General features: G+C 39.1%; 1 protein-coding gene across 1 annotated transcript in view; it reads right to left on the reverse strand.

Annotated features, from left to right (window-relative positions):
* Positions 1-1,443: 1,443 nt before the first annotated feature.
* GALNT8 (polypeptide N-acetylgalactosaminyltransferase 8) overlaps positions 1,444-22,175 on the reverse strand; it is a 54,460-nt gene continuing 33,728 nt past the window's right edge. The window contains 6 exon segments of the mRNA XM_053662034.1: positions 1,444-1,563; positions 13,438-13,546; positions 13,548-13,603; positions 14,569-14,664; positions 15,208-15,318; positions 15,320-15,346. Of these exon segments, the coding sequence (XP_053518009.1) occupies positions 1,444-1,563; positions 13,438-13,546; positions 13,548-13,603; positions 14,569-14,664; positions 15,208-15,318; positions 15,320-15,346 (519 nt within the window).

Below are 22,175 nucleotides of genomic sequence, written 5' to 3' on the forward strand. Positions count from 1 at the left end.
TGTCTCTATTTTGCTTGTTAGTTTATTTTTGCTCATTAGGTTACATGTATGAGTGAAGTCATGTGTAATTCTTATTATCTTTCTCTGACTGGATTATTTTGCTTAGCACAATGCTTCCCTTGATTAGATCTTTTTTTTTCCTTAATTAGATCTTGATGGCTTTTCTTCTGCATGCGTCTGTCTTGGTTTCCAAAACTATCACCCTTAACTTTGGACTCTGTGTATCAGTGTTTCCTGCTCTTGAGTTCCATTGGATTTCAATGGATTCCTTCATACCAGTAAATCTGTGTTACACACAGAGCTTAAATCTTGCAGGAGACTTAGAGAGCTCTTTTCTGTTTTCCTAATTTTTCAATGACTTTTTCTTAGAATTTGGAATTTGGAAAAACACAGAAGTTTTCCAAGCAATGCTGGGAAAGAGTGCTCATATGGAAACACTAATAGGCTGCAGGTCCAGTGGGGAAGGCCCAACATGTATTGGAAGCAGAAGCCACCAGACTCATTTAGCAATTCATGAAGAAACTTTAAAGAAGAGAAGATGATCCACAAGGTCCTGACCTAGCCATAGGACTTTTTTGAGAGAGGAAAAGTTAAAACTGAACCTATTTCTTAACTTGAGAAAAATTTGAATTTTCTGTCTAGGTCTTTTTGTTAAGGTGGCCAAGCAACTTTTTGATAATAGTAAGAAAATTAGGTTTTCATCATTCCAGGGAGAGTAGATTTGTAATCTTGAGACAAGTTTGGTCCTTGAAACTACACTTGTCAAAATATTTGCAAGAGTACACTGTGTTAGTTAAGATCAAAACTTAACAACTTAAAGTCATGAGAAGTTGATTTTATCCACCAATACTTGTGATATCATATTTTGCCATGTATAATGTGCTCCCATGCATAATTCGCACCCATGTTTTTGGCCCAAACTTTCAGGAAAAAATGTTTCATTTTAATTTTTAATTCAAGTTTTATTTATTTATATTTAGAAACAAAATCAATTATTGTATTCCTGGGGATTATTTTGCATATGGATATTGTTGTGGTTTTCTAGAGTTACACTTTCAATGCATAAGTATAAATAAAAGAATTTAAAACATTTATATAGGTATAGAATTAGTACTACCCATGTATAATGTGCATCCTTTCTTTTTTCACTAAAAAACTTGGGCAAAAAAGTGCACATTATACATAACAAATATGGTCATTACTCACCAAGACATTACTAACCCAACTCTAGTTCATTTAATCTCTTTAAAAACTTTACAAATTTTGAAAATTAGTTAAAAGATTACCCTACTTCCTATTGTAAAAATGGATTAACAAGTAAAATAAAGGGACTCTGTAAAAGATTAGCTTTAAAACTGCTAGAATCTTAATCTGTGTGACACAGCCCTCTTAGGTTTTGCCCAAATGAGGAAATTGCTTGCCCTAAATGAAGCATTGGGTTGCTCAGTCCTGCTGCAGATGATGCTCAGGGCCTGGAGGACAGGGGCAGCCGCATAGCGACGGCATGAAAGCAGTCTCCAGGCCCATCTCCCTTTGGAAAAGGGTCAGAATCAGAGGATGCAGCTGCAATAAAGAGAAGGGCAAATCCAAGCTGCATTCCTGGGGTTCCTGTGGGAACTTGGGGACCAACTACAGCAGCTTTGCGCCTTTAGTTTTGGACAGATGGCATGAAAAGAGGAAAAAAGCCTGATGTTTTAGGGCTGAGAGGAGCATTTGGTTGCAGTGTGGTTCCTTCAGGATGCTTGTAGGCATGGCTTCTCCACACGGCCCCATGAAGGGTCAATCAGGGACGACCACGAAGAAACCCTGAGGCAATGTGGGATGAAGAGAGTAATGGACACTGTGAGACACCCCATGGATTATCACTGAGCACAGGAAGAGAACTGGCTGGACCACAGTTCCAGAGATCCAACTCATGGGGTGAACACAATTCCTTCTCTGTAGGGGTTGTACGATACCTTGTATAACAACCTGTCATATTTCTGTTGTTTATAAGGTAACTGACTCATAGTAGAGCTCCAACATTCCCAAAAGTCAGAGAGAGAAGAATCAGTGAAAAATGAACTTGGTTACCAAGGGAACAGTCTCCTGACTGTACTAAAGATAGTCACTGAGATGACCTTCACAATGTTCTGACCAATGAAGGTTGGTGGCAGACAGCAAGCAGAGAAGCAGAATTTCATGCAGAACTTTGTGCACATAGATAGGTGGTTTCAGGGCAAAGAGGCAAATCAACACCATCCTTGTTTTTACTAACAGGCTGTCCCACCGATCAGAGCACCTAGAGGAAGCTGAAAACCTCTGGGGAAGCAGGGGAGGCTGAGTCACTTTCTGTCATCCTAACTGCAAGTGTGAGAGGATTACAGGCTTCCCTCAAAGCATAAGGAACATCAAAGTTAGATTAAGCAGCATTGCTTACAGATGCAGTTTAGCAGGAAGTGATATGTAATGTGGACAGACATTTTATTTGTGTTTTAAATCTTTTTATTTTGAAACAATTTCAGACTTACAGAAAAGTTGCCAACATAGTTCAGCGAATTCTTATACATCCTTTACCTTTCATCCAGATTCATTTTACTACATTGTTTTATTATTTTCTGTTCCAGCTCTTTGCTCCATCATTTGTTGTCCATCTGTTCATTTGTCCATCGATCCATCCATCCATCTATCCATCCACTGCTCTATAATTCTATCTATCTATCTATCTATCTATCTATCTATCTATCTATCTATCTATCTATCTATATATACATATAAAATCTCAGATAATGCCTCCCCCAGTCCATCTTCCAGTGAGTATTTCATAAAATTAGGGATGTTCTCATATAGCTGGAGTAAAATGATCAAAATCAGGAAAATAACATTGATACAGGACTAATATCCAATCAACAAGCCTTATTTACATTTCACCAGTTGCCCACGGCTGTCCTTTATAACCAAAGAAAAAGTAATTTCCCTTCAGGTGCACATTCCAATCCAGGGTCTCACATTATGTCTAGTCATCAGTCCCCTCTCTTCTGGGACAGTTCCTCAGTCTTTCTTTGTGTTTTGAGTTTGACATTTTGAAGCATACAGATCATTTATTTTGAAGAATGTCCCTCAGTTTGGGTTTAATTTATGTTACCTCAATATTATAGATTCAAGTTCTGTATTTTTGTCAGGAATACCATAGAAAGGAGTATTTTTTCTGGGTGATTCGTATCAGCAGGCACAGGATATCCATTAGCCCAGTAACTAGCAGTGTTAACATTGATCACTTAGTTAAGATGGTGCCTGCCAGTTCTGTCCACCATGCAATTACTATTTTTTTCTTTGTAGTTAATAAATATCTTCTAGAGAATTACTTTGATACTGTGTACGTGTCCTGTTTCTCACTACCTTTTAGCTTTAACATCCATTGATGATTCTTGCCTGGAACAACTTTAACTATGTGGGTTGCCAGATAATTTTCTAAATCCATAATTCTAATTCTACTTTTAGTTGGAATTCCACCATAAAGAACTTTCTTTTCTCTTATTTATTCATTTGTTCATTCACCCATCCATCCATGCATTCATTTGTATAAACTCATCAATCCTTATTTTATTGTATGGCTTATAATCTATTTAATAAAAATCATTATTTTAACACTCAAATCATCTAAGATTTGGCCAGTGGGAACCCCTTAAATCTGATGCTGTAAATTGTGACATGTAGTTTCTAATTTTCTAAGTAGAAAGATGTCTCAGACCCCAACACTAAAGTCAGTGATTTCCCCAAGGAGCCCTAATTTCTTTCACTAGAAAATATTTAGAAACTGAGATCTGGGGCCTGGATGCTGAGTGTGCTAGAATGAGTGTGTATGTATTTAAACTAGAGAAATAGAATTAGGTTCACTTGTGTTTGCACTCCATTTTGTGTTTGAGCATATGAAATATAACACAATTCTTAAAGTCTAAATTATAGAAAAAATGTGTATGCTGAGGAGTGCCACTCCCTGCACAGCCATTCTATCCTGTTCCTGTCCCCAGTCCTTCCCTCCCTATTCCCAGTCACCATGCATCAGTAACCAACCTCAATAGTTTCTGGTTTATCTTTATGCTTCATTTTGCAGAAATAAAGTGATGCATGCATATATTTTTTCTTTATTTTTTTATGTAAAAGGTACATACTATACATGCCACTTTCCCTTTTTACACTGGAAATCATTCCATATTAGTTCAAAGAAATATTCCTACTTTTTGCAGCTGCATAGTACTCCATTGTGTTGATGTATTCAACTACTCTCTGGTGTTTGAGCATATACCTGGTTTCTAATATTTATCAATCAATACTGTGAATAATTACTTCATACATAAGTATTTTCTTAATATTGGAGGTATAAATTCCTTGAGGTAAAATTTTTAACACAAATTTAAAATGCAAATATAATCTTTTTAGATATTGCCAAATGTCTCTCTGAAACAATTGTATGCATTTGCATCCTTACTATCAAAATATGAGGTTACCTGTTTCCCATAACCTCGCCAATGGAATGTGCTGTCATACTTCTTAATTTTCATGAATTTAAGTGAGAAATGATATTAGTACAGTTTTAATTTGTATTTCTCTAACTATGAGTGAAATTAAACATTTTCCTAAATGTTTAAGATATTGTGTCTTGTGTCCATTTTCCTATTAGATACAAGCTTTTAAAAATTTTTTTAAATTTATTTTTAGGGAGAGGGGAAGGGAGGAAGAAAGAGAGGGAAAGAAACATCAATGTGTGGTTGCCTCTCACGTGCCCCCTACTGAGGACCTGGCCAGCAACCCAGGCATGTGCCCTGACTGGGAATTGAACTAGCGATATTTTGATTCACAGCCCGTGCTCAATCCACTGAGCTACACCAGCCAGGGCTAGATACAGGCTTTTTAAAAAACTTTTCTATGAATTGTATTTTCTCTTCAATTTGCCAGGCAGAAACTAGAAGTTATACATTCGCTTAACATTTATCCTGTCCCATAAGTTTTTCATGATAAAATCATATCTGTAGCAATGTTTTAGTTTTTGTTATAGATGGTGTTTACTGTGAAAATTTTACCAAGCTGTACACTTATGACCTGTGTACTTATAAAAGCTTATTTTAAGAATTAATGCCCTGGCTGGTGCAGCTCAGTGGATTGAGCAATGGCCTGTGAACCAAAAGGCTGCCTGTTCAATTCCCAGTCAGGGTACATGCCTGGACTGTGGGCCAGCTCCCCAGTAAGTGGTATGTGAGAGGCAACCACACACTGATGTTTCTCTCCCTCTCTTTCTCCCTGCTTCCCCTCAATAAATAAATAAATAAATAAATAAATAAATAAATAAATAAATAAATAAATAAATTCTTAGCCAGTTTAACTCAGTGTTAAATTAATAGTCTTACTGGCTAGTTGCTTAAAGTAAGCCTAATGATTCCCAGAATCATACACAAGTAGTTCTGATGTGAGACAGAGGAAAAAGTGACCCCCTGAAGAAGGGGCCCCATAAGCTCACAATTAGAGGCGGAGCCCATAACACACACTCACACACACAGTCATTCTACCTCCCATCCCACTGTTGTGCCCACATCCATCCTCTAAGACCTAGCCCAAACTGGCTGCCCTGGACACACCTTCCCACCTCACCACCTAGGGGGAAGGATTTACCCATTGGACAGCAGTAGGAGTCCTGGTTTCAAGTTTTTCCTACAATCCCTCCTTTGTGTCCCCTCTGTTTCAAGCCTCATTTTCTCCATAATTTTCAGGGATTGTAGAAGAAATGTGTAATCGAGTCTATTAAATATTATAGGCTACTTTAAGAAAGATTCAGATAGCATAGGTGTTTCTACCATTTTCTATGAATTATATTTTCTCTTCAATTTGCTAGGCAGAAGCTAGAGGTTATACATTTGCTTAATATTTATCATGTCCTGTACAGAGCTGTGACTAGCTAAGGTGAGTTCTCTCCTACCCTCAGCCTCTGGAACCTAGCTGATACAGGAGAGGTTGAATAATACAAATAAAACTGCTGTGTGTGGATAAATGGAGACTTTTAAGATTATTGTCTATTTGTTCAGGAACAACAAAAGCCCAGAAAGAAAGAGTATGAGCATCAACATGCCTTCAGAGGATTGGTGGCACCTGAATACCTGCCTCACTGCTACCAGAGGATGATGACCTACCCTCTCCGATATAGCAGCCCCAAGGCAGCAGGGAGTCTCTGAGCAGATGAGCTGTGAGGAGTCATGTGACAGTAGTTGTCAGGGATGAAGACTAAATAGCATTGGCCAGACAGCCAGATGACGGTGGCTATTTCCAAGGAGTTTTCAAGAATGGCATTGATATATATTCCAAGGGAAGCTGGGGTGAGACATTGAATCTCCCTACCCCTCCCCAGTCAGGACTCCCGGACACATCCACAGAGCTCACCTCCCCACATTCTATGTGCCACAGGCTGCAGTCACAGGAGACACCCACATCCACTTTCTTTCTCTCACCCTCTCCCACGCTGAACAGCATTGGCAGTAGAAGCCATTCAGTGGCAAGAACTGGTATCCCAAATCCAGGCTCTCTGAGGGTCCCTGGATGTTAGCTGGATCCCCAGTTTTGCTCAAGAGATCTGTCTCTCCCTCTCTCTTCCCCTTACTTTTCTCTAAAATCAATAAAAACATATCTTTGGGTGAGGGTTTTAAAGTCTCCCCTACTGATGGACATTTAATTTTTCCTAATATTTTGCTATGATAAATGTTAAGATATTTACTACATGAATCTTGACCTACATTCTACCTTATTCCTTAAATTAAGATATTGTCTTAAAGATAATTAATGCTTTTAAGAAGCACATAATTAGTTTTAGGGCTCTGACTGGTGTCAAGATTTTTTCTATAGACAACTAAATTGCTTTCTGGACCTATTCCCATCAGCAGCTTGGAAGAGCACCCCCTACAGGTCTCCTTCCCTTCTCAAACCCTGATGAATACAAGTGATCTCCTCCTTCTCACTACCTTTCCCAGAGATTTTTTTCATGTTATGAGCTGTCACTGCATCTGAAGACTTCCAAATGAAGACTTTCATCCACCTCTCCCTAAATTCAGATGTGTCTCTACTCTCAACTCTGCTTTCCATCTCAAAGTCCAGACACCTCAAGTGCACTTCATCTCTTTGCATTGGGTCTCTTCCCAGTCACTACCATGATACTTCTTGTGGCCTTTAAAGGTCATAACTTCCTCTGGTTGACTCAAAATGTTAATTATGAATTTGGAAGAAAAACAAGGAATTATCTAGTCTACCCCCCCCAATTCTGGAAAATATCTTTGGTAACTTTTTAATAGAATGATTGTATAAATTCTGTCTACAAAGTAAATAGAGCACAAAAGGGTCCCAACATTCAATCAGAAATAATGTTCACATCTGAAAGAATTGAGATAAAATGGTTATGAAAGGGTTGGATAGAATGAACTGACTTGAAATTGACTTAAAAGCAGCAAACACCATGAACTACATCACTGCCTCCTTTAACTTTTGGAGTTCTTGACCTAGTGACCATAAAAAGGGGTCCAGCCTGGACTTCAGAGTGGTAAGGCAGACTCCCCTGGATGTTGGGCAGCTCCAGGTCTCACCCAGCCACAATCTGTATTCTACCAGCAACTTCAGCCACCTGAGAAAATGGTCTTCCAAAATTATCTTGAAAAGTCAAGCCTCAAAATGTTTGGGATGTCATAATTGTTTCTTCAGCATATGTAATATCTTTAATTCCCAGGAGATTTAGAATAAAGTATAAATGTTAAGGAAATCAAACACATGGTATTTGTTAAAGATTCTGTATATATTACTATACTTAAGTACATGCTATACTTAAGGGAAATTGTCTTACAGATTAATTTTGTGCTACCAACTTAAAAATGTGTAATTGAATATTTAAATCTGTTGTATGTTGAAATCTTACCAGATTGCAAACACTTTTGAACTTTTAAGAGAACTTAAGAATCATTCAATTTAAAGTCAGGTCATTGAATTTCTTAAGAAAAAAAATTAGCTCTGGCTGGTGTAGCTCAGTGGACTGAGTGCCATACTGCAAACCAAAGGGATATCAGTTCAATTCCCAGTCAGGGCATGTGCCTGGTTGCAGGCCAGGTCTCCAGTAGGGAGCGTGTGAAAGGCAACCACACATCAATGTCTCTCTCCCTTTCATTTTCCCTCCCTTCCCCTCTCTAAAAACAAACAAACAAACAAACAAACAAACAAATAAACAATAAATAAATAAATAAATAAACTTTTTAGGAAAAAAAGGAAGAAAAATTTCATGTATTAAATTTATAAGTATAGTTTATAATGTTTAAGGGAGTTTATTAAATCATAAAATCCCCTTTAAAGTTGCTAAAAGAGTAGAACTTAAAAGTTATCATGAGAAAAAATGCAACTAAATGTGGTGATGGATGCTAACTAAACATATTGTGTATGGCAATTATTTTGCAATATACACAAAAATGATGTATATTGTGTTGTACACCTGAAATATGTAATGTAATATATCAATTATATCTTAATGTTAAAAAATAAATAGAACACTACGAATAATTTAATCCTCATAAATTTGAAGAAAGGAGCTAATTCCTCAAAAACCATAAACAACCAAAACTCAATCATCATGAATAATCATAAAAACTCAAAATAAATTATCTGAATAGTCCTGTACCATTAAAACGTTTTTACAATTTATAATTTAAACTCACGAAAAAGAATTCTCCAGGCCCATAACGTTTCACTGAATAAGTATACTAAACATTTTAAAGAAGGGAATTTAAGGGGGAAAAAGGGGAGGGATTTTGAGAAGCAAATATGAAGGACACAGGGATGAGAACTGGGGGGGGGGTGGAAATGGGAGGGAGGTGGGGAGTACGGGGTGGGGGGGCTGGGATGGGAGAAACAGGCAAAAAACTGTACTTGAAAAATAACTAAATAAAATTATTGAGAAAAAAAAGAAATCAAAGGCAAAAAAACATTTTAAAGAAGGATTATATTGGATAGAATTTTAGTGCCTTGTTGTACACCAATTTAAGACAATATTGTCCAGTAAACATCTCTTCCAGAAATTGTTCTATTCTGTAATTTTTGTCAAAAGCATAAGTTTTATCAATAGAAAGAGGGAACAATTTCTTACTCTTTAAGGCCAGTACTAAAACTACACAGTACCAAAAAAAAAAAAAAGGCTGCAGACCATTATCTTTACTGAACTTAGACACAAAAATCTTCAACAAAACACCTGCAAAACAAGTCCAGCAAAGTATGTAAAAAGTATACACTATAACTAAGTGTGATTTATTCCTGATATACAAGACTGGTTCAACATTTGAAAATTAGTGTAATACATCATGTCACTAAGCCAAAGAAAAAGCAACATGATCATATCAATTGACGCAGAAAAAGCATCTGACAAAATCCAACTCATATTTGTAAAACAAATTCTTAAAAAGAAACACAGGGAAATTACTTCAATTGATAAGGAGCACCTACAAAAAATTTTCTAGCTAATATTATTCTTAATGATGAAAGACTCAATGCTTTCTCCCTACATTTGGGCACAAGGCAAGTATGCTCATTCTCACCACTCTTAATCAACACAGTACTAGAACAGCTAATATAATAAGACATGAAAAATAAAAGTCATATAGATTAGACACTTAAAAAGCAATCGTTAGAACTTGATAGATTTATAGATAAAGTCAGATTTGTAAGCAGAACATAAAAGCTTAAAGAAAAACTAGAGTTCTTTAATTTATAAGTTCAATAAATTGAATATTAACTTTTTAAACAAAAATAAACCAGTAGTTGAATTTTCTGCAATCAAAAGATACCATTAAGGATGTCAAAAACTTACATTATCCACACTAGGCCTTCCAGATATTCTTTTGTAGGAGAGCTTAAGCCATTAGACTGTTAGAAAGTCCTCCCCTTGCCCATTGTAAAATCAAACTCCTTGATCTCCAACAAGTGGTCTTAGTTCTGCCCTCCTGTGGACACTGAACAAGTCCACTTCCTCTTTCTCATGAACACATCATCACCTTTTCTCTAGATTCACCTCTCCCCTAGCCAATACCTCCAGGTCTGCCAATCTTTTATTTGTTCTGCAACCATTTCTTTCTCTCTTTTTTTGAGTATTTTTTATTGATTACAATATTAGAGTTTTTCCCAGTTTTCCCCCTTTATCCTCTCTCTGCCCTGCCCCCCAACCCTCCCGCATCACCCCCCCTTATTTCATGTTCATGGGTTATACACATAAGTTCTTTGAGTCCTCTCTTTCCTATACCATATTTGACCTCTCCCCATCTATTCTATGCCTACTAATTATGCTTCTTCTTCCCTGTACCTTCCCCCCCCATTTCTCCCTTCCCCCTTCCCCACTGAAATCCCTCTGTGTGACGTCAATTTCTCTGATTCTGTCCCTATTCTTGTCATTTGCTTAGTTTTTGTTTTCATTGTTTTTCTTTTCTTTAGGTTCATTTGTTGATAGTTGTGAGTTTGTTGTCATTTTACTGTTCACATTTTTCATCTTCTTTTCTTAAATAAGTCCCTTTAACATTTCATACAGTAAGGGCTGGTGATGATGAACTCTTTTAACTTGATCTTATCTGGGAAGCACTTTATTTGCTCTTCCATTCTAGATTCCATTCAAGATTATTCTGGATAGAATAATCTTGGATGTAGCTCCTTTTCTTTCATCACTTCAAATATTTCTTTTCTGCAAGGTGTCTTTTGAGAAATCAGCTGAGAGTCTTATGGGAACTCCTTTGCAGGTAATTCTCTCCTTTCCTCTTGCTGCTTTTAGGATTCTCTCTTTATATTTAATGTTGAATAACTTAATGATGATGTGCCTTGGTGTGTTCCTCTTTGGGTCCAACTTATTTGGGACTTTCTGGGCTTCCTTGACTTCCTAGAAGTCTATTTTCTTGGCCAGATTGGGGAAGTTCTCCTTCATTACTTTTTCAGATAAATTTTCAATTTCTTGCTCTTGTTCTTCTCCTTCTGGAACCCCTATGATTCGGATACTGGAACGTTTTAAGTTGTCCCAGACGTTTCTCAGCCTCTCTTCATTTTTTTGAATTCTTGTTTCTTCATTCTGTTCTGGTTGGATGTTTACTTCTTCCCTTTGTTCAAAATCATTGCTTTGACTCCTGGTTTCCTTCCTGCTGCTGTTGGTTCCCTGAATATTTTGCTTTATTTTACTTTGGGTATCCTTCACTTGTTTTTATATTTTTTGACCAAACTCAATCAGATCTGTGAGTGTTTTGATTACCAGGGCTTTAAATTCTCCATCAGATAGGTTGGCAATCTCCTCCTCACTTAGTTCTCTTTCTGAGATTATGTTCTGTTCTTTCATTTGGGCCACATTTCTTTGCCTTGGTGCCCCTGATAAGTTGTAAGGGGGTGGGGCCTTAGGTACTCTCCAGGGCAAGGCAACCCTCCTTGCTGAGCTGTGGGGCTGCCTGTGGGGCAGGAGCCAGAAAGGGAATGAGTGAGGCTCACCTGCTCATTTCTAGCGCACTTTCCAACAGTCTCTCCTGTGAGTCTAGGAGTTTCTCCCACTGTAGCCCACAGACAACTCTGAGTCTCAGTTTTGCCTTCAGTTAGCCCTGCCTAAGCAGCCAACTGCCTCGCAGCAGCCAGCCCTGCCCATTTGGTCTGCTCCAATTTTTCTGAGTCAGCCTGTGCACTCTGCCGCCTTACCAGTCTGGTTGTTCTGGTTGATTTTTTCTTTAATTCCTTGGCCATCGGAGTTCCATGCAGTTTGATTTTCTGGTGCTTTGGTTGTTTATTTATTTTATATTGGCTGTTATCCTCCTTTTGGTTGTGTGAGGAAGCAAAAGCTTTCTACCTACGCCCCCATCTTGGCCAGAACTCCACACCAAAGTGTTTGCTATGTACCAGACACCATGCAAAACACTAAACCTTGGCTTGGCTTCCTAGGTCTCTGCCACCACTTCTTGAATGCCTGCAAATTTTCAGGCACCGTGTTAGATGCTAGAGAGAAAACAACAAACAAAACCCAGGCCCTGTCCTCCAACCTAAAGCCTAGTGATAGCAAGAAGCAAGTGATTAGGCAATTAGAACAGATAATTGCCTACAAAAATTAACAGGACCCTATAACACATGGAAAATCCAGAGAAACACTTTGCATTTAGCCCAGTGAAGATGTGGGAAAGGAGGGAACAATGCATATAAAAGTGCCTGAGATAAGAGGGAGGATGACCTTTAGTAGAATTATATGTATTTCCATACAGTTGGGAGCTTAGAGCAGGAAGACAGGACTACTCTCTTCCTCCTTCTCACTGGTGTCATCTAGTTCTGAGAGACCTAATCTATGATTCAAAAACCCTCTGAAATTGTAAACAGAATTGTGCACATATATGCATATATATGTTTTTCTGGACACAGTCCATAGCTTGCAGCAGATTTTCAGTGGTAATTAGCTTTAAGTTAGGAATTCCTAAGTTAGATTTTCCGTGTCTTTTTATATGTGGCTTCTGAACCTAATACAAACCAACATGCTCAGAGGTGTGTTCACAGATGAAGCATTGCCTCCCTCCATCAGGACATCACAGCCCTGCCAATGTGGCTTAATGCAGCCCCATCACATAATAAATTCACACATAAACACATAGACGACCCTCATATCATTGTCACATAAATTCTGCCAGATTCCCTCCACCTTGTTCTTGGTCAATTGGTACCAAAGTGAAAGTCAAGACTTTCAGCCCTGGCTAGGGTGGGTCAGTGGATTGAGCGCCGGTGGGCGAACCGAAACATAACTGATTTGATTCTCAGTCAGAGCACATGCAGGTCCCCAGTTTTAGGGCAGGTCCCTAGTCAGAAGTGTGTGAGAGGCAACATATTGATGTATCTATTGTACATTGATGTTTCTCTCCTCTCTTTCTCCCTCCCTTCCTCTCTCAATAAATAAATAAATTTTTAAAAATACTTTTATATAATCCCCATGAAATTTCAGCCTATTGCTCTACATTTTCTGATTATCATTTAAAAAATAAAACTGATTACAATGACTAATATTTATTGAATACTCTTTATGTACCAGGCACTATGCAAAAATGTTTTACAAACATTATCTCATTTAATCCTCCCAAACCACTGCTATTATCGTTTCCATTTTATAGATGAGGAAATTGAGTCTCATAGAAGGTAATAAAATTGCTAAATGTGACTGAACTATGATTTTAAATCAAATTCTTAACTGTTAAGCTATAACAGATTCCATATTTCTTTTCCTTAGCCACCCCCTCCCACTTAGTCAACAGACTCAGTATTTCACATCCAGTTCCCTGTTTCCAGTGTTTTCCTTATACACGTCCACAAAATGAACCTTTCTAAAATAGTATCAAATCATATCTGAACCTCTCAGATTATATATGAATATATCTACCCTTTTAAAAACATGTGACTCACTGGTTTAAAATCCCAATATATGTGTAGTCTATTTTTGGCTGCCATGGAACATGTCTCTAAAGTGGGCTTCTTCCCACTGCCAGGGTCTATCAGACAGTGATCATCAACACGTCTCAGAAATCAGTTGTCCCATGTACAACTCCCCAGTTAGGTGGTAGCAGACATTCTAAAAGACAGCAAAAGGGTCTGCCATGGACAGTCAGTGGGGACACCCTTGACCATGTAGTGGACATAAAGACTGCCTGTGAGTCCCCTAGACACTCAGTCACCATGGGAAACACCCTCTGCTTCTTTCTTCCCATCCCTAGTTGATTTTAGGAAGAAGACCAAACAAGAGGAAGGAGCACTAGCCTGCTTCCTACCATGCAGGGAGCCTAACTGAATCACGGTTTGCATGGATAAGCGAGCTTATCTTTGGGGGAAAAACACACACACAACTGAACTGCATAAGGTGTTATTGTAAGCCTCAGCCATGATTTTGTTGTCAGGAAACCTTTCAGATTTTCATTCTGATCCTGCCTTGCTCAGTGAGTTTGAACAAGTAGGTTGTTTTGTGTACCAGATTTTTCCATTGGTCAATGGAAATGCTATCTATCCTGCATCCCTCAAAAGGTTCCATGAGGGCAATGTGCAAAGTAACATGACAGATGTGAGTAGTCTCAGGGAAAAAAATTCCCTTGGCTACATCTTTCACTTGGTGCCTGATCACTTCTATTCCCTGGAGGGATTTCCATTTAGCTTGTCTCTTCTCTAGCCCTCTGTTCAGGTGCCTACCTTCTGGGCACACAGGAGCAGCTGGACGGTACAGGGAGGTAGTGTGAAGAGGTGGGAAAGGGGATTGAAAGTTATCGTCAATGAAAATATTACCATAGAGAATGAATACAACAGATCAGAGCCTTTCTACATAGCCTACCTGTACCTGAAATAGAACTGTCTTGTCATGACTTTTTGAATGAATTTGGAAGTCCTTAGTTATAAGTACAGGTTTGGGTTTTACCATGACTCATTACCCAGGATGCTGAGCTCCTTCCTCCCCATCATCTAACACTGAGTCCAAATCTGGCAAAGATTGCTATGGGCTGAGCCTTATCAGACTCATCCTATCGGGGCAAAGAAGATTGTGGAAGATACTTATGGACTATATTCATTACAGTAATACATAATGGGGGTATTGCTTGGAATAGGTCCCTGGTACAGGCAGATATGTTCACCCAATAGGTTTTTATTCTGAAAACACTGTTGGAAAGAATCAGAGACAGAGGGCTGTCAAGCCTCCCTAGGCCCTGCATTTTCTCTGGTTCTCCAAGGGTGCCAGAAATGACCCCCTAAAAGAACCAGCAGTTTAGTATCCTGGCAGCAATTTTCTAAGCACTAGGCAAATGCTGAAGTGAGGCACTGATATGATACCAACCTCCTGGGAACACCCACCCCCTTGATCCATCCCAGCACATGTAGAGAAGGGGCAATCATGCCTTCTTCAGGTGGGCAAGGCCAAACATCCTGATTGGCTGAGAAACTGAGAGGGTCAGAGCTTGGGCTGTAGTTTACAAAGTAAAAGAGTAGGAAGGAAGAGGGGTTCTGGGGAGCAAGAGATAAAAGGAAACTCAGAGGGCCCAAGGGCAAAAAGCTGAGGAAGGAGTTGGGGATAGGAAAGGAATCTTGGGCAGGATGGAGTTTGGAAACCTTTTTCTGGGTAGTCTTGCAATTCAGGTTTCATTGTCTGTTATAGTCAAACATTTAAAATCTGAAATTAAATTTCATAATACATACTCTTCCATAGCCCATGATGTTGGGGATTGGCTTCAGGGCTAGATAAACATTTTTCAGATACCAGTCAAAAGTTTTACATTTCAGTTTCTCCTGGAGTGCCATTCTGGAAAAAAATGTCTCTGTAATCAATTCCAGAGTTCTGTAAATAAAACGTGGAATGTTGCTAAAAAGTATGAATGATGCCTGAGGAAACGATATTTTTCTGATGGCTTATAAGGTAACCTAGAAAATTTATAATTTTCCAGGGAAAGTGAAAAGAGCTCGAAACTTAAGAATCTCTTTTGGCTGGAAAAACACATGCAAGGCCAGTATAGTGGGGTCTGTGGGTTTACTTCTCATCCTTAGCAAGTTGACACAGATTGCTCCTGTTAGAGATACTATTTATATCAATAAGAAAAAAATACTACTCACAGCAGTCAGAAAAGACTTTTAAAAGAAATATTGTGGTAGCAAAATTTGGAAGTTAAAGGATATTTTCTAAAAGTGATATCTGTGGAGAATTAAAGTAAAAAGAATGAGGCCAGAGCCACAGCTCAGGAGTGGAAGAAAGCAAACCCCACTGACCTCCAGTGGCAGGGACAATGGTATGGCCTTAGCCAAGGTCACCTTCATTCATCTGCATCTAACAGGATTATAGTCCTTATTCCCACCATCCCACATCCTGCCTACCTTGTTTATATCCTCTTAAGATAGTGAATTGATGATGAATGCATCTTATCTCAACCACTCAATAAGTTATCACCTTAAACAAGTTTCTTTTAACTCTCCGTGCCTCAGTTTCTTCATCTGTAAACTTAGAATAATAAAAATAAAGCCTACCTAAAATGAACTCTGTGCTCACCTCCTCCTATGACCACATGAAAACTATGACTAAATTATAGAACAACCCTTGAGAACCACCTGAAGACCAGCTGAACAGAAAGGAGGCACATCAAGACTGGCAAGAGGGACATAGATGGAGAACAGGCTGGTTCCACACACACATGTGGTGATTAAGAATTGAGAAGTATATCTCAGCCATGAAGGTCTACACTTAGGGGTCCCAGGCTCGCAACAGGCTCCCCAGCCCCAAGCACCAGTGCCAGGAAGAGGAGTCACCACAACATCTGTCCATGAAAATCAGCAGGGATTCCATCCAAGTGTGACACAGGGCTCCTCTTTTTTATAAGTAGAAAATATATGAAATATTTATTTCCAAATACTTAGGTTTTGCATTAAATTCAATTTTAAAAATTCAATCATATTTGCAATTAGTTGGTTTGTTATGTGTTTGTTTTTTAGACTTCAAGAAAAAAAATTACTTTTCAGGCTAAAAAATTCATCTGCTCTGGAACCCAGGCATCCTCTTAAGTGACCTGAGCACAAAACCATTTGCTTACAACTTGTTCTAAACTCCAGTGAAGGGACAGCATCTTGAAAAGCACCAGGGGCAAATGGGAGGAACTGAATTGACTGGCTTTGGGGTGGGGGCTGAAGGGGTAGCTCTTTCCTAGACAGAAGAGCTGGCAGGTGCCATTGTTCTTTTGTTGAGCCCTCCCCATAACCAGCCTTCAGACAGAGGTGGGTACCACATCTGGTCTCCATCAACCTGGCTAACTCCAATTGCCCCTGCTGGGTAATTCACTGAGACCCTACCCCACTTAACTCTCTTTGAGCATTACCCTCTTTCCATAGCTGTTTCCATAAGTGGTCAGGTTCAGCCTGAGTTGTGGACCTTCCTAAAATCTCTCAAAGATTTACAACCCCAAACAAGCAGTGGCTGCCTTCTTCATGCCCTACACCTCTAGCTAAGCAGCCCCAAATCTACCATGAGTGACAGGTACACTTGGTTCACAGCATAACCACTTCCAGATGCCTCCAAACCCACAGAAAGAGCTACCAGCCACAGATCATTTTGTAGTAGCTCCTATCAGGTGGCCTTGGGCCAGGCAGGCAGCATCTGACTTTATCCAACACTAAAGCTCCTCTCAGGAGACCCCAGAAACAACATACCTAGTGGCCACCTTCAAACCACACCAGAGCACCAACCAATTAGCTCCACAAGTGACACACCAAAAGGGTGGACTCAGTAGACAAAAGAACTCCACAAAAATGAACACTGCTCTGTCAGGTCAGCCCCACACAATAAATTGTCTGCTGTAGTCATGACCAGCCCTCATACCCAGCTGGTCTGAGGGTCAATACCACAAACTGGTGTGCCAACAAAAATCAAAATTATACTACATCAGGAGGGCACACACACTTCACAAAAGGGACAGCTCTAGAATACTCATTTCAAGTACCAGGGAGACTATGACACTGGGTCGCCTACTATATAAGGTGACCCTCCCAAGACTGATAGATATAGGGCATCTACCTAATACATAGAAACAAACACAGGAGGTAATCAAAATGAGGAGAAAAAGAAACATGTCATGAATTAAACAAGACAACATTCCAGAAAAAGAACTAAACTAAATGGAAGCAAGCAATCTACCATGTACAGAATTCAAAACACTGGTTATAAAGATGCTCAATGAACTTAGAGAAAGAACAGAGGACTTCAGTAAGAATCTCCTATACAAAGAGATATAAACCATAAAAGGACCAGCCAGAAATGAAGAATACATTATATGGAGTCAACAGCATGTTAGATAAAGCAGTGAACCAAATCAGTGATCTGGAAGAAAAGGTAGTAGAAAACACCCAAAAAGAAAAACAAAAGAAGAATTTTTAAAAATAAGGATAGTTTAAGAGATCTCTGGGACAACATCAAGCATACATTTGTTTGCATCATAATGGTGTAAGAAGGAGAAAGAGAATGAGGGATTAAAACCCTACTTGAAAAAACATAATGACTGAAAACTGTCCTAATCTGGCAAAGGAAATAAACATACAAATCCAGAAAGCGCAGAGTCCCAAAAATGATAATCCCAGAAAGGTCCACACCAAGGCACATCTCAATTAAAATGCCATGGTTAAAAAGAAAAGAGAGAATCTCAAAAACAATAAAAGAAAAGTAGATGCACACAAGGAAGCTCCCATAAAACTGTCAGCTGATATCTCAACAGAAACAGTACAAACCAGGAGGAATTGGCATGAAATATTCAAAGTGATAATAAGCAAGGACCTACAATTAAGATTATTCAATCAGGCAATACCATCACTAGAATCAAAGGAGAGATAAAGAGATTCCCAGAGAAGAAAATGATAAAGAAGTCCTTCATCACCAAACCAGTATTATAAAAAATGTTAAAGAGACTTCTCTATGAACTTCCAGCCAAGATGGAGGAGTAGGAGGAAACATTGTACCTCTGCGTACAACCAAATTTAAGGACAACAAGATTTAGAAACAAAAACACAACCAAACCAGACAGAAAACTGAACTGTACAGAAGTCCGACAATGACGAACTATCCATCCAGACCAGTAAGAGGGGTAGAGTTGGCAGCCAGTGGAGAGGGGTCACAGCAGGGAAAAGCAGTGGCTGCCGGACCAACCCAGGCACACAGACGGTGGTTGGCAGATCCCAGGTGAGGGGTGGCAATGGGCAGACCCAGTGAGGGCGCAAGGTGGCTGGCTGACCACAGTCACATATTCACGCACAAATAAACCAGGTGGAAAAATAGACAGTGAGACAGACTGTGCCATGCAGTGCCCCAGCACCGGGAAATAAAGCTTAAGAGCACTGATTGAAAAAACTTTCTGGGGTTGAGGTGCCAGGAGAGGCTCCCAGCCTCACAGAAGAGTTTGTTGGAGAGACCCACAAGGTCCTAGAATGTACACAAGCTGGCCCACCCAGGAACCAGCACCAGAGGGGCCCAATTTGCTTGTGGGAAGCGGCAGAGGTACTGAAATACGAGAGAGAGTGGAACAGACACCATTTCTCCTTCTCTGGCCCTGCCCCCAGTCACAACCCAGTGACTGGATTGACCCACCCTCCTGAACACCTAAGCTTTCACCCCTCACATGTAACAGGCATGAACAGACCAAAACATTATGGCTCAAGCAGAAGAAAAGCTCAAAACTGCAGAGCCAATACTTCTAAGTGACAAAGAGATAGCCAACCTATCGAATCCACAGTTCAAAACATTGGTGATCAGGATGCTCACAGAACTGGTTGATTTTAGTTGCAAATTAGATGAAAAAATGAAGTCTACACTAAGTGAAATGAAGGCAAATGCACAGGGAAACAATAGCAATAGAAAGGAAACTGGGACTCAAATCAATGGAGTGGACCAGAAGAAAGGAAGAAACATCTAACCAGAAAAAAATGAAGAAATAAGAATTCAAAAAAATGAGGAGAGGCTTAGGAACCTCCAGGACATCTTTAAACATTCCAATATCCAAATTATAGGGGTACCAGAAGGGGAAGAGGAACAGCAACAAGTGTAAAACTTATTTGAATAAATAATAAAGGAGAACTTCCCCAATCTGGCAAAGGAAATAGACTTCCAGGAAGTCCAGGAAGCTCAGAGAGTCCCAAAGAAGAACACACCAAAACACATCATAATTACATTAGCCAAGATTAAAATGAAGGAGAGAATTCTAGAAGCAGCAAGAGATAAGGGGACAGTCACCTACAAAGGGGTTCCAATCAGACTGTCAGCTGAGTTCTCAAAAGAGACCTTACAGGCAAGAAGGGGTTGGAAAGATGTATTCCAACTTATGAAATCCAAAGACCTACATCCAAGATTGCTCTGTTCAGCAAAGCTTTCATTTAGCATAGAAGGGCAGATAAAGTGCTTCTCAGATAAGGTCAAGCTCAATGAGTTCATCATCACCAAGCCCCTATCATAAGAAATGTTAAAGGGATTTATCTAAGAAAAAGAAGATAAAAAAGATGAACAGTGAAAGGACAGCAAACTCAGTTACTAACAACCACACCTAAAACAAAAGCAAACTAAGAGGACAGCTAGATCAGGAGCAGAACCACAGAAATGGAGATCACATGGAGGGTTAACAACAGGGGAGTGGGAGGAGAAGAAGGGGGGAGAAGATACAAAGAATAAGTAGCATAGACAATAGGTAGAAAATAGACAGGGGGGAGGGCAAGAATAGTGTGGGAAATGTAGAAGCTAAAGAACTTGTGACACATGAACATCAACTAAAGGAGTGGGGAATGGGGGAAAGGGGGTATGCAGGGTAGAGGGGAATGAGGAGGGGGAAATGGGACAACTGTAATGACATAATCAATAAAATATATTTTCAAAAAAGAGACTTCTCTAAAAAGAAGAAGCAGATTATCCAGACAAAAATATCCATAAGGAAATATAAGCTTTAAATAACACATTAGACCAGATGGATTACTTGATATTTGTGAAACATTACATGGTAAGGCAGCAGAATATCCATCTCCTTCAAACACACCTAGAACATTCTCCAGGATAGACTACATGTTAGGATACAAAACAAATCTCAATACATTAACATATTGGAATCATATCAAGCATCCGTTCACAATGGTATGGAACTAGAAATCAATTCCAAGAAAAAAAAACTAGAAAAACCATAAGAACATGCTGTTAACAAGTGAATGGATTAACGAGATCAACAAAAATAAAAAAATACCTAGCTCCCCTCTCTCCTTCCCTTCCCCTCTAAAAGATAAATAAAATATTAAAAAATAAAAAAAATACCTTGAGATAAACAAGAATGAAAGCACAAATGACCCTCAAATATGTGGGGTGTAGCCAAAGCAATTCCAAGAAGGAAATTCATAGCAATACAGGCCTACCTTGAGAAACAAGAAACATATCAAATAAACAATCTAACCTTATACCTAAAGGAACAAGAGAAAAAAGGACAAACAAAGCCCAAAGTCAGTAGAAGCAAGAATAAAAAACAATTGGGGCAGAAGTAAACAAATAACAAAGATCAATGAACCAAGAGCTTGTTCTTTGAAAAGATAAACAAAATTGATAAACCTTAAACCAGACTCATCAATAAAAAAATAGAGAGGACTCAAGTAAATAAAATCAGAAATGAAAGGGAAGTGGCAGCTGACACTACCAAAACACTGAGAAGTATAAGAAAATATTATAAATAATTATATGTCAACAAGTTGGATGATCCGGAAGAAATGGGTAAATCTTTAGAAACATACAATCTTTCAAGACTAACCTAAACCAAGAAGAAGCAGAAAATCTGAACAGATCAGTCAGTAATCAAAAAATTTCCAACAGCCCTGGGTGGTGTGGCTCAGTGGATTGAGAGCCACATGGCAAAGTAAAGGGACACTGGTTTGATTCCCAGTCAGGGCACATGCCTGGGTTGCTGGCCAGGTCCCCAGTGAAGGGCACATGAGAGGAAACCACACACTGATGTTTCTCTTCCTCTCTTTCTCCCTCCCTTCCCCTCTCTCTAATAATAAAGAAACAACAAAACAAACAAGCAAGCACGAAAAAAAAAAGACACTGAAATAGAGAACAAGGGGACAGTGACCAGAGGGGAGAAGGAAGGGAAGTTAAGGGGAAAAAGGGGGAGGGATTTGGAGGAACAAATAGGAAGGACACAGGGACGAGAACTAAGGGGGGTGGAAATGGGAGGGAGGTGGGGAGCAAGGGGCGGGGGAGGCTGGGATGGGAAAAAAAGACAAAAAACTGTACTTGAAAAATAACTAAATAAAATTAATTAAAAAAAGAAATAAAATCTTTAAAAAATAAACCTTCCACAAAAGTCTTGAACCAGATAGAATCATGAGTACATTTCACCAAACATTCAAAGAAGAATTACCACCTATCCTTCTCAAGTTAATCCAAAAATTCAAGAGGAAAGAAAGTTCCCAAGCCCATTTTATGAAGCCAACATTATCCTGATTCCAAACCAGAGAAAGACACTACGAGAAGAAAAAAAAAAAAGAAAGAAAATTATAGGCCAATATCCTTGAAGAACACAGATGCACAAATTCTCAACAAAATATTAGCAAACTGAATTCAGCAATACATTAAAAACATTATAGCCTCCACTAGTGTAGCTCAGTGGATTGAG

Source organism: Artibeus jamaicensis, unplaced genomic scaffold (genome assembly GCF_021234435.1).
Source record: "Artibeus jamaicensis isolate MK-2021 breed Jamaican fruit bat unplaced genomic scaffold, CSHL_Jam_final contig_1028, whole genome shotgun sequence".
Taxonomy (NCBI): Eukaryota; Metazoa; Chordata; class Mammalia; order Chiroptera; family Phyllostomidae; genus Artibeus; species Artibeus jamaicensis.